The sequence below is a fragment of the Cetorhinus maximus genome, chromosome 4 (genome assembly GCF_964194155.1).
Source record: "Cetorhinus maximus chromosome 4, sCetMax3.hap1.1, whole genome shotgun sequence".
Lineage (NCBI taxonomy): Eukaryota > Metazoa > Chordata > Chondrichthyes > Lamniformes > Cetorhinidae > Cetorhinus > Cetorhinus maximus.
In genome coordinates this window covers 100,593,470-100,605,616 of record NC_135882.1, presented here as the reverse complement: position 1 = coordinate 100,605,616, position 12,147 = coordinate 100,593,470, and the positions used below count along the sequence as shown (strand labels likewise).

At 39.7% G+C, this 12,147-nt stretch overlaps 1 protein-coding gene across 1 annotated transcript in view; it reads right to left on the bottom strand.

Moving 5' to 3' along the window:
* Positions 1-12,147, bottom strand: part of prkdc (protein kinase, DNA-activated, catalytic subunit) — a 238,827-nt gene that overhangs the window by 220,999 nt on the left and 5,681 nt on the right. The window contains exons 2-10 of the mRNA XM_078540537.1: positions 10,815-10,891; positions 9,804-9,896; positions 6,392-6,466; positions 5,045-5,144; positions 3,546-3,658; positions 3,010-3,109; positions 2,857-2,912; positions 1,129-1,159; positions 476-633 (exon numbers count right to left, since the gene is read on the bottom strand). Of these exons, the coding sequence (XP_078396663.1) occupies positions 476-633; positions 1,129-1,159; positions 2,857-2,912; positions 3,010-3,109; positions 3,546-3,658; positions 5,045-5,144; positions 6,392-6,466; positions 9,804-9,896; positions 10,815-10,891 (803 nt within the window). The remainder of the gene's footprint in view (positions 1-475; positions 634-1,128; positions 1,160-2,856; positions 2,913-3,009; positions 3,110-3,545; positions 3,659-5,044; positions 5,145-6,391; positions 6,467-9,803; positions 9,897-10,814; positions 10,892-12,147) is intronic.

Here is a 12,147-nt window from a genome sequence, read left to right as displayed (position 1 = left end):
GTAGGGAACGACTTGCCACAATGAGTCAGTGGGATGATCCCCCATCATTTATGGGAAGTTAGATATGTATATGAGAGGAAAGAAATAGAAGGATATGTTAATGAAGTTTCTGAAGAAGGCGAAAGAGGTTGGGGGGCGGGGCGGGGGGTTCAAGTCGAGCATAAAACCAGCTGGTTGGAATGACTCATTTCTGTGCTGCAAAACGATTCAGTTATTACAGAATGTTATAAAGGACACACTGCATCATATTTTTAGTTATATTTAAATGAAACAATGCCTCTCCACTTCTTGCAATTTATAACAAATTTTCTGAAAGAACCAAGATATGCGGCCAGCTGATGGCATCACTCCACAATTCCTGGTAAGAGCAAGTTAGATCGAAAAATATTTTGATTAAATATGTACTTATGCCAAATATATGCTATTTTCAAACACTCCATTAGAAAACTGTAGTAATTAAATGAGAATTAATTACCTCTTTAAGAAAACTTTCAAGGGCAGCATAGCCAGCTTTTTTAACTTCCGCATTTGAATGGCCACACCATTTCGACATCATTTCAAACAGTGTTTGGTAGCTGTCCATGAGGAAGGTGCTGAACTGGGTTGCATGCAATGTGAACAAGCGTAACCCGGCTTAAAAAAGAAAAAAAGTTGAACTACTGAGCATCCCACAGGGACTTATATTAGATTATCTCTTCACAGCCAGTTACAACTGTAGCAACTGCTTAATCCACAAATTTGTAAGCGTGTCTCAAAACAACCAAGTTAAACAGAGAGAGGAATCAATGGTTAGATGGAAAAATATACCCAGTGATGTGATGCTGAACCATACAGGCCATGTCAGTGCCTGATTCAATCCCTGGTATGCTCTACGTGGGTAAATAGGTTGGTAATTGGGACACTGCAATCAGCTTCATATACAGTGCAAGAAAAGGATCAACATTTTCCTCTCTTGACCACTATCATGTGATTCCACATGCATAAAAATCCAATGGGGACAGGATCAACTGTATGACACTTACGCTGAAACAGTTGGTCAAAATTAAATTTTCCTCTGAAATCAAACAGTTTAGATGTCAAATAGTTATCGTATCAATTTGGAAATGTTATATATCAAAAATATCTTACCCAAAGGAACAGCATATCTCTTTCTGTCAGCCTGTCAAAAGAAACACAATATGTTAAAATATACCATCCTGTATTGTTATTGGCTGGAAACAGTCTTCTTCCATGCCTAGGGTCACAAGGCAGTCCGTTTTTTCAACTGCTTTTACATCCAACAGATCATGTACCCAATTGCTTTTAGTAATGAAAACCTCTTTTTTATGAGGGCAGGTTGTTGGCCTAATTAGGGACAACTGGCTCGATGCAATGGTATGGTGGTGGGGGAGGACAGGGGGAGCGCGGCATTCATAATTCCACTCCTACCAGACAAGAACTTGGTCTCCTGCCTTCTGGAGCAATAACCCACTTCCACCTAGTGCCCTAATGGATGCCAGTCCAGTACTCTAACTGAAACTCTCATTTCCTCAATGTTTGGAATGAAGCTCAGACCTATACCCTTCTGACTCAGAGGTGGGAATCGTACCTGTGAGCCAAGGTTCACTCCAACTGGCAACAGTACATGTGGGTAATGATATACTGCTGTGCATGATGTGTTTTACCATGCCAATACTCATTTTAGCATTCATCTTTGCCTTGTACCAAAATAATCACTAGCTTAGTAAACCCACTAATATGTGTGCATCCTTTGCCTACTAACATCAGATCTGATATTATTTCCCATTCATTAATCTGTAGGCAAAAATAATTAGAGCAGGGAGAATCAAGAGAAAACAACCAAAATTGTAAAATCAACAAAACCCTTTGTACAGTTATTCAAGAGGTTATTGCAAAGCTAGGGCAACCAAAGCACAGCACTGATGAGTCCAAAGTGATCAAATTAAGGCAAAAGCATTAGATGAAGTGCTCTCAAATACTTTGTCATTTCTTGGGCTTGAATTCAAAGCTATTTTGCTTTTTTTTAAAAAAAAACTTTCGATTAAAGGATAGATACAAAAAGAGAAACATGACAGTAAAAATTACAATACTCTGGACTAGATTACATCAGCTCATTTTGTGCCAAATCTCACTGAAGCCCTTTTTTTTTCCCCTTATGTATTTTTATACAGTAGATAACCTTGGATCACACAGCAGTTCCCAACTTGGCCTTACATCAATTACCAGTAAATGGACTGATGCAGCTTTTCAGTTTCCTCCTCCTTCCAACAACCTGGATGAGATTAGGAATTCACTCCATCAGGAAACATGAAAATGTGGCAGAACACAAGTGCATAAACATAAGGTGCTCCATTCATTTTTCATTAAGTGTTCCTTATTGGCTTCTGGGCAAGAATCATGGATTACTTTTAAGCTGTAACTAATTAAAACAAAATCGAAAATCTAACTAAACTTCTCAAGCCCAGGCTTTTGCATTTGCGAGATGCAAAATCTTTATAGAGAGTGAAAGTAAATTATCCTACTGCTGTCACACTAAGCTAAACGCTACATTTTATTTTGTCCATCACTGACATAAGATAAAGTTATCCATACTGCATGTGAAACTACACTTTGGGAAAGTAATATCTTCGCATGTCAGCTACTCAGTTGCATTACGGTCTCAAATTAATGTCCCACTACCATGTTGGTGCTTCCTAAACCTCATAGGTCCTTGGGCCAAATTATGTCTGAATCAATAATGATATTTCTGCTCCAAGATTTCTCAATTCTCCCAATGCAATGTTTAACCTTTAATCAGTTATCCTTCTAGTTAACAGGCATTTTTCTACACACATCATCCAGCATTGTAGAACTAACCTGCAAATTTATGGCTTTCATCGCACAATCAAAAATGTCCTTTGACGTCCTTGGATCTAAAAAGGTACATTTGCAAATAGTTACTTTTTTTCCCCACATTGCTGGAGTGCATTAAAAATTTATATCTCAACACAATTTAAACAAGGAGCTCACCTTCCTCTACAGATTTAGTGAAGTTTACCATAAGTGCTATTAACCCTCTAAGGCATCCCGATACCACCAGAAGTTTGGGCTCTCTTGTTGCAGAGGTCATCTGATAGATTAGAAATAGTAAAGACATTTTTAAAGAAAGGTTTAACAATTTTACAACAAAAATGAAACGAAGAGCATCTTCCCCATTGAGCTACTGTCTTAAAACAGTTGTTTACCAGAACAGAGCCATGATATTTTCTACACCAGCAGCAGATTGACTGAACTACATATTACTCCTGTCCTTACAAAATAATGTATCCTCCAAATTACTTTGGGCAAAACTTTGGGAGATTGGCAATACATTGAAAAGACTCAGTAAGCATGTCACTCCCCTAAATTGTTTTTTCTATTAGATAACCAAGAAATAGGCAATAACAGAGGGTAGGTAATTTCTTATATCTGTTAGAAAGAAAGCTTAGTTAATTTTTTTTTACCCCACTGAGCAATGGTTAAAAACAAAATCTTACATAAAACAAAGAGAAAGATTTCAAACTCACCTGTGTTTTCAACTCACTTAAGTAAGCACGATAAAGTTTTTCTGAATTATCAAGCATTTCAGTCGGCTGTACTTCTGATAGAACACCCAACAGCTCATATATCTTCTCCAACACTATGAAGACAAGTCATTTAAAATAAATATTAATACACTCACCTGTAATTTGCACAAATATTTACATAAATGTGATTGTTAAGTATGTTAAACAGCACCAAACAGGTGGGTTCCAGATAAAGTAAACAGATAAACCTATAAACACTGGAGACCAGAGGTTGCTGTCCCATCAAATCTTGCCCATTAAGGTGAGTGATGTTCTAGTGCTGAGGATTTTTAAAAATTCTTTCATGGGACGAGGGCGTCGCTGACAAGGCCAGCATTTGTTGCCCACCTAATTGCCCTTGAACTGAGTGGCTTGCTAGGGCCATTCTGGAGGACAGTTAAGAGCCAATCACATTGCTGTGGATCTGGACTCGCAGGTAGACCAGACCAGGTAAGGACGGCAGATTCCTTTCCTAAAGGGCATTAGTGAACCAGATGGGTTTTTACGACAATTGATAATAGTTGTTCTGGTCACCATCACTGAGACCAGAGGCGGGATTTTCTGCATCCGCCCGCCGCCGGGATTATCCGGTCCCACCTTGTCAATGGGCTTCTGGCTGGGGCGCCGCCCCGCACACGGCGGGTCCCTCCCACAACGGGGCTGGAAAATCCCGGCCTAGATTTCAATTCCAGACTCATTAATTGAATTTAAATTCTACCAGCTGCTACGGTGGAATTTGAACCCGTATCACAAGAGCATTAGCCTGGACCTCTGGATTACTAGTCCAGTGACGATACCACTACACCATCGTCTCCCCAAAATGGAGACACTTTCCAATGACCATCATGTTATCCGTTTCCATTTCCCATGCTAAACATCCCATTCCCTCTCTGAGTAACACTGCTAGTTCCGACAACAATAAACATTCTTAAATCAACTACGGCACTGATGAATTGTAACATGGGTTTCTACTGTATTATCCTATCTACATTAACTAAATCTCTGCATGGCCCTCCACCTTCCCCTACTGCACTGGCATGTCACAGCCTTTTCTTACAACCTGTCTTTATTGCTCTCTAACAGGAAGACTTGATAGTTCTCTCTGTTCCTGTAAAGGAATTGTGACCACTATACATCACTTTAAATGCCTGTAATATTGCATTTCACCAGGGATCTTTGAGAAGGTTTCCACTGTTTAATGGCAGTAGTGCAGGAAACAGACACTAAAACGGTCAGACTACAGGAGATGAACTGCCACATTTTGTTTCTTTCCTCCTGCTTGATTTTACTAAAATATAATGGGGATAGCAACTGGCAGAATTTTTTTTTAAATCTGCAGCTGCTTGCTAAGACTCCATTTGTGTGGATACTCAGTTTTAAAAAAACACTATGGATCAGAAATATGTTGCTTTTTGTGCTTCTCAGGAAAAATGTTTAAAAAGAAATACATGCAAACGTACCTGTGTCTGGAAGTCTGCTCTTCTGTGCTAATTCCCCATAGAATTTGTTGAATATTTCTCCAGTTTTAAATTCTTGAAGACAGGTTTTACTGCGCAACAACTGAAATTTCATCATAATGTTATTTAACCTTTTTCTTAAATAAAAAAAGCAAATTACACTACAGTTATTATAAGTGCTGCATTTATACTTCAAGTTAGTTTTTGGCATAATGAGACTTGCATAAATAACAAGACTCTAACCCATCACAGCATAATCAGTGTTGCACTGGAGCTGATGGCCAAATCTTATAGCCAAAACACAGTACCAACGGGGTAGTTTCCACCTAATACTGTGTGACAGGCATTTAACATGAAATGCCTGTCACCGCATCACCTACAGGTGTAGGTAAATACTTGAACATTTTAGATGGATTTTCCCACTGATGTAGCCTGACATCACTTTCCCGGCATTTTGAGATGGACTATTACAGACCATTCAACATTTTCATTATGCAATAAGTAAATTTATCTATAACAAAGGTATTAAATTTTATGCTTCCAACTTTAAGCTTAAGTCTATGCTCCAAGTTTAAGATACTTATTCCTTGCTCGTTTTTCCTAGTCTTCCACTATCCATTTTACAAGTAAAATCTATATTCATAAAAATTGTAACCAATCAGCATGAATGTGGCAGCTACTTTTCCTTCCTTTTAGTTTTGCTGTCCTCATGGTGAGAAATACTATTGCTGATGAATGGAACAAATTTTAATTTCAGGCATCAGGCATTAGCACTAAGAATACTCCAAGTATAGTAAAGCCAAATGCAGAGTAAAGCTCTCACTGTTCATCCCAACATTCATCAGCTGCATAAACTATGATGAAATGAATGTGAAGTTAATCTGCTAAAATAGTATTGTTTATGGGGTGAATATAAGCTAGGAAACAGCAAGAACTTTCTGACCTTCTCTGAATATTTCCATGGAAAATTTACTGCACAACTGAAATTGGTAGACAAGGCCTCGTCTCAATACTTTATCCTCAGAATGGTGCCTCCAACACTGCAGCATTCCCTGAGTACTGCACTGAGTATCTGCCTAAATTATGTGCTGATGGAGGGGATTGAATACATAACCTTCTGATCCAGAAGCAAAGGAGCCAACTTAACCAAACTGATCCTAATGCTAAAAGATAAATTCTCATCCTCATCATATCTAAATGAAATAATAATAGTGCAGCACTCAAAGAATTAACATTAATTCCTTAATTGTAATCCATACTTATTTAAAAACTGTTTTAAAAAAAACTAAGATAATGAATTGCCTGTGAAACACACCTAACAATGAATGGAATGAGACAAAAGTACCCTACCATAAGGAGGAGGTCTAAGGCAGCAACCTTACATTTTGCAGCCCTTTCTTTGGTGTACACCACAAGACAAACTTCCTAAGAAAATAAAGAAAAACATTATACATGCAGAATTTTCTCTTTCACACAACATCTTGTCATAATATGCCAGTAAATTTATTCAATATAATAGCAGCTCAAAACTTTTCTGCAGGTTTTCCTACAATCAAGAAATTTCAAGAGTAAGTCTGTATGATATCCAATATTTATTCCCACATGAAAAATGCAATTACTGTTCTTTCCCTCATCAATAATAAGGATCCAATTACATTTAACTGGATCAATTCCAACTAATTCAGTTGATTCAGTTCCAACTAAATTCTATCTTAGTATCATGCTTTAAACAATAGATAGCATAATCGGTACTAACTCTGCTCCACACCACATCCATCCTCACCCCAAACGAGTAAAAGGAGCTCATGAATTTCTTTGTCTTCAAAGATAAAGACCATTTGTTCAGGTGCACAATAAAGTCTGCATTGCATCATCAGAGAAGAGCCTCTGAAAACTGCTATCGGACCAAAATGGATGCCTCTCCTGTTTCCTCTCATATCCTTGCCCAATAAGCCAAACATTCCCCAAGATTCCCTCTACCTTAGCCCCGAATCCAAGTCATTCTCTAGTTTTTCTCCCTGCTGGCCCATCGTCCAAATTCACCTCATCCATATGATCCAGTTCATGTCCCTTAATCTCATTTCCAATAAATGACTCTCTACCGAACTTCTCTTCTTGACTCCCAAACAAGCTAATATTGTAAATGGTCCCCTCTCCTCTCAATTCCCTCAGATTGTTCTCTCCTTTTCAGAACCACCATCATCACTCACATCCTCATTAAAAATAATACACACTCAACCCCTATGTCCTTGTGAACTATTGCTCTGCCTCCAACCAACCTTCTCTCTCCAAAGTCCGTAATTGTGTTGTCACCTCCAAAATCCATTCCACTTTCCAGAAATTGCATTTGAACCTCTTCAATCAGGTTGCAGCCCCTCCCATAATACCAAACACAAACTACATTCTCTCTGAATGTGACCATGGTGCATTGTTCCTCATCATTCTCTCTGCAGTCTTTTAGATCACTGACCACACCACCCTCCTCCAAAACCTTCCCTCTACTGTCCACTTCAGTGGAACTGCCCTTGCGAGGTTCCATTTATAGCTACCTGGTCAATCTGAGCATCGCCAGAAATTGCTTCTCTTCCACCCTTTGCATCAGTATCTCTGAGATTCCCCCTAAAGAATCTATGCTTGATCCCCTCGCATTTACATGTTCCTCCCTGGTTATCATTTGAAAATGCGGGGTCAGCACCCACATGTATACCAACAGTGACCAGATTTATCTTTCCACAACCTCTCACAATCCCTCGAATGCTTCTGTGATGTCAGACAGTTTGTAATCCAGTCTTGAATGAGGCCCAATTTACTTCAGCTAAACACTGGAAAGATTGAAGCCATCACCTTCAGACTCACTACAAACTGTACACTGTTTCCAACAATTCCTTCCTCCTCCCTGGCCACAGAGATTGAACCAGACCACTGCAACCGAGGCATTCTATTTGACCCTGAGCTGAGCTTCCAAGTTCATACCCACTCCATCACAAAGATCGTTTACTTCCATTTCTGTAATATTGCCCATTATCCACCCCTCCAACTCAGCCCATCTGCCACAGGAGCAATTACCCACACTTTTGTCACCTTCACCTGCGATAACTACAATGTTCTGCTGGTCAGACTCCCATCTTCCATCCTCTATAAACTTCAGTTCATCCAAAATTCAACTGGCCTATCACTTCTGTTCTCATTGGCTCGTATCAACTCCTAACCTCTGCCTCCAGCCCCAAACACCTCAAATTTAAAATTCTCAACTATTTGTTTAAATCCTATGATTGTCTTGCCCCTCTCTATATCTGCAACTGCACCTCCAACAAGCTCTCTGCTCCTCTGACTCTGCCCTTTTTCTGCATTCCCCTCTCAGCAAAAAGAGTTGATTGGAAAGTAGTGGTGTTTCTATCTAAAGATATCATATTGACAAACATGATTGAATTTTTTGAGGAAGTAACAATGAGGTTTGATGAGAATAGTGCATTTGATGTGGTTCATACGGATTTTAGCAAGGCTTTTGATAAGGTCCCACGTGACAGACTGGTCATGAAATTAAAAGCCCAGGGATCCAAGCTGGATCCAAAATTGGCTCAGAGGCAGAAGTAAAGGGTAATGGTCAATGGGTGCTTTTGTGACTAGAAGGCTGTTTCCAGTGGGGCTCTGCAGTTCTCAGTACTTGGTCCCTTGCTTTTTGTGGCATCTGCTAATAATTTGGACTTGAGTGTAAGGGTATGATTAAGAAATTTGCAGATACAATAATTGGCTGTGTGGTTGATAATGAAGAAAGCTATAGACTGCAGAAAGGTATCAATGGGTGGAAGAGTGGCAAATGGAGTTCAATCCAAAAAAGTATGAGGTGATGCATTTGGCAATGTGAAGGTATAGAATATAAGAGCTGGGAGGTTATGCTGTAAATATATAAAACACTAATTAGGCCACCGCTAAGTACTAAATGCAGTTCTGGTCACTGCACTAGAGTAAAGATGTGATTACACTGGAGAAGGTACAGAGAAGATTTACAAGGATGCTGCCTGAACTGGGGAATTTTAGCTATGAGAAAAGATTGGATAGGCTTCGAGTTGTTTTCTTTGGAACAGAGAAGGCTGAGGGGAGACTTAATTGAAGTGTATAAAATAAGGGATCTAGATGAAGTGGACAGAAGGGCCTACTCCCTTGGTTGAGGGGCCCATACCAGGGAACGTAGATTTAGGGTATGAGATAGGTGGTTTAGAGGGGAAGCTCGTTCGCGCAAAGGGTGGTAGGGGTCTGGAACTCACTGCCTGAAAGAGTGATAGAGACAGAAACCTAATGGCATTTAAAAAGTAGAAGAATACGCACTTGAAGTGCCATGACCTACAAGGCTATAGACCAAGAGCTGGAAAGTGGGATTAGGCTGGATGGCTCCTTGTCGGTCAGACGGTATGGACACAAGCCGAATGGCCTCCTTCAGTGCTGTAAATTTCTATGATTCTACTACTTCCCTTTCTAATGTCTGCAATTCAAATTTAGCTTAGGGCAGATCCTATAGGTTCAGCTTAGGTTTCATATTCTGGAATTCCACACATCCCCCAGATGCTCTGCCTCTTTTCCTGGCACTCCTCCTTAAAGACTCTCCTTAAAACTTACCTCTTTGACCAAGGCTAGAAAACCAGTAGCTGAGTTGATTGTTTTCATTCCCTAAGCAGGCTGCTGAACTGCACAAGTCCTTTTATGTTTAATCCTGAGTGTATTTGCACACAGGCTTATTTAAAAGTTATGACACAAAATCCCTTACCTTGATTTCAAGTGCATATGGTCCAACTGTCTCTTTAATCTTTTCAACAAATGCAGTAATTAACTTCAAAACTTCTTCTCTACAATCCCGAAACTGGAAATCCAAATAGATTTTCTACTAAGTATATTACATAATAAATTTACAAAACTGAAAAACCTTAAGAACACATTTATCTATTGAGATATTAGCCTCGACTCAGTGACAGAATGCTCATTTCTGAGACTGAAGGTTATGGGTTCAAGTCCCAAAATCTAAAATCAAAATTGAGGACAAAAATCTAGGCTGACACTCCAGTGCAGTACTGAGGGAGTGTTGTACTCAGAGGTGCCAGCTTCCAAATGAGAAGTTAAATTGAGGCTCTGCCTGCTTTCTCATGCGGACATCAAATATTTTATGACCCTATTTTGAAGAACAGCAGGTTCTCCCTGGTGCCCTTCCTAACATTAATCCCTAAAAAAGAAGAGATGGTGGTGTAGTGGTAATGTCACTGGACTAGAAACCCAGAGGTCCAGACTGCTTTGGGGACACAGGTTCAAAGCCTACCAAGGCAACTGGTGGATCTTAAATTTAATTAATAAATCTGGAATATAAAGCTGGTCCAGTAATGGTGACCATGAAATCATTGTCAATTGTTGAAAAAACCCAGCTGAGTCACTAATGTTCTTTAGGAAAGGAAATCTGCCATCTCTACCCAGTCTGGCCACATGTGACTCCAGACATACAGTAATGTGATTGACTCTTAACTGCCCTCTGAAATGGCCTAGCAAGCCACTCAGTTCAAGGGCAATTAGGGGTGGGCAACAAATGCTGGCCTTGCCAGCGAAGCCCACGGCCCATGAAAGAATAAAAACAGATTACTGGCCATTATCACATTGCTGTTTTGCGGTGTACAAATTAGCTGCCACATTTCCTACATTGCAATAATGACATTGGCAGTGAGGCACTTAGGGAAATCCTGCAGTCAGGAAAGGCATTATACAAATGCAAGTCTTTCTTTGATGGGGAACTTACATCTTCATTGCTTAGTGATTTTCGAAGGAAGGTCAGTAACCCTTCATCCTTGGAGAACATCAATGAGCAGTGTAGGGCTGCGTATAAACAAATGAAATGTGAGCATGCACTATCAAAAGAAACACAATTCACACCACAAAAAACCGACACAAAAGCATTCGGATTAATTTGAAAAATGAAATAAGTTATTGGAGAAACATATTAGCAATAGAGGGGTATTTATCCTAATTTTATTTGATATATTCAATTAATTTACTCAATATTGTAACAGTTGAAGGAGAACTTTAAACTGTCAGCGCAGCTACAGCTGGATCAGCAAGACATAGTGACAAACTGTGTGTATATCTAGTATAAATGTAGTCTTTTGCAATAATGTCTGTGGGGCATTGAATGTTTACTTTTTTTTAGTCAACTTTAGTTGCTCCAGGCTACGCCCAATCTGAATCAATAACCTCTTCCATGAAATAACATAGATTAGAGCCCATAAGTCCCCACAGACTCAATTCCTGATTTCAGACAGAGGGGAATATACCTAGTCACTTTTCCAGCAGAAAGGCTGGGGGGGAATCAGCATTGCTTCATCTCATGTCACTCGCATCTCCCAGCAGCCTGTTGCAGAGCAACATAGGTGTGAAATAGGAGGGGGAAAAACAAGGAAAGAAATAACAGTGCGCATTTATAGAAATCCTTTATAAAGTGAACCTCCCAGGATGTTTCACAAGGAGATACTGAGCCTGACAGCAGATAAGATCATTTAATATATGACTAAAGGATGGGTTTTGAAAATCTTTTTAAAAGCAGGAAGGAAGTAGCAAGGTAGAAACATTTTAGGAAGCGGGTTCCAGAGGGTAGGACTGAAACAACTGTAGGCTTTACCACCTATGAAGGAATGAGAGACTGTGAAAGGGGGTTGTGTCATCTTGAAAGACAGTTTCCAATGGAACTAAATAAGATCTGTTCAGCCTGGGCAGTGTTATTTGGAGCAAGAGGCGTTCACCCACAACTGAAATGAAGCTCTGGGCTACATATCATCAGCGCACATGTGGAAACTGAGGAAAGAAAGAAGCTAGGCATCAAATTTTAGGTTACTCCAGCAGTGATTGTGTGCAAGAGGAGAAAGGGTATTGCTGAAAACACTGGCTACATTAGAGCAGGCAAGAATTAAACAAGTAAGGGTGGTTGAGGATGTAAACCATGGATGAGAATGGAGTAGTTAACCAAATCAAACATGGTGCAGAGTGTGAGGATAGTTTGCCATGGTTACAACAGCAGGGGGTGTCATTGGTGACTTTGACCAGGGCAGTCTCGGTTCTGAACACAGCAAAAGTCTGAT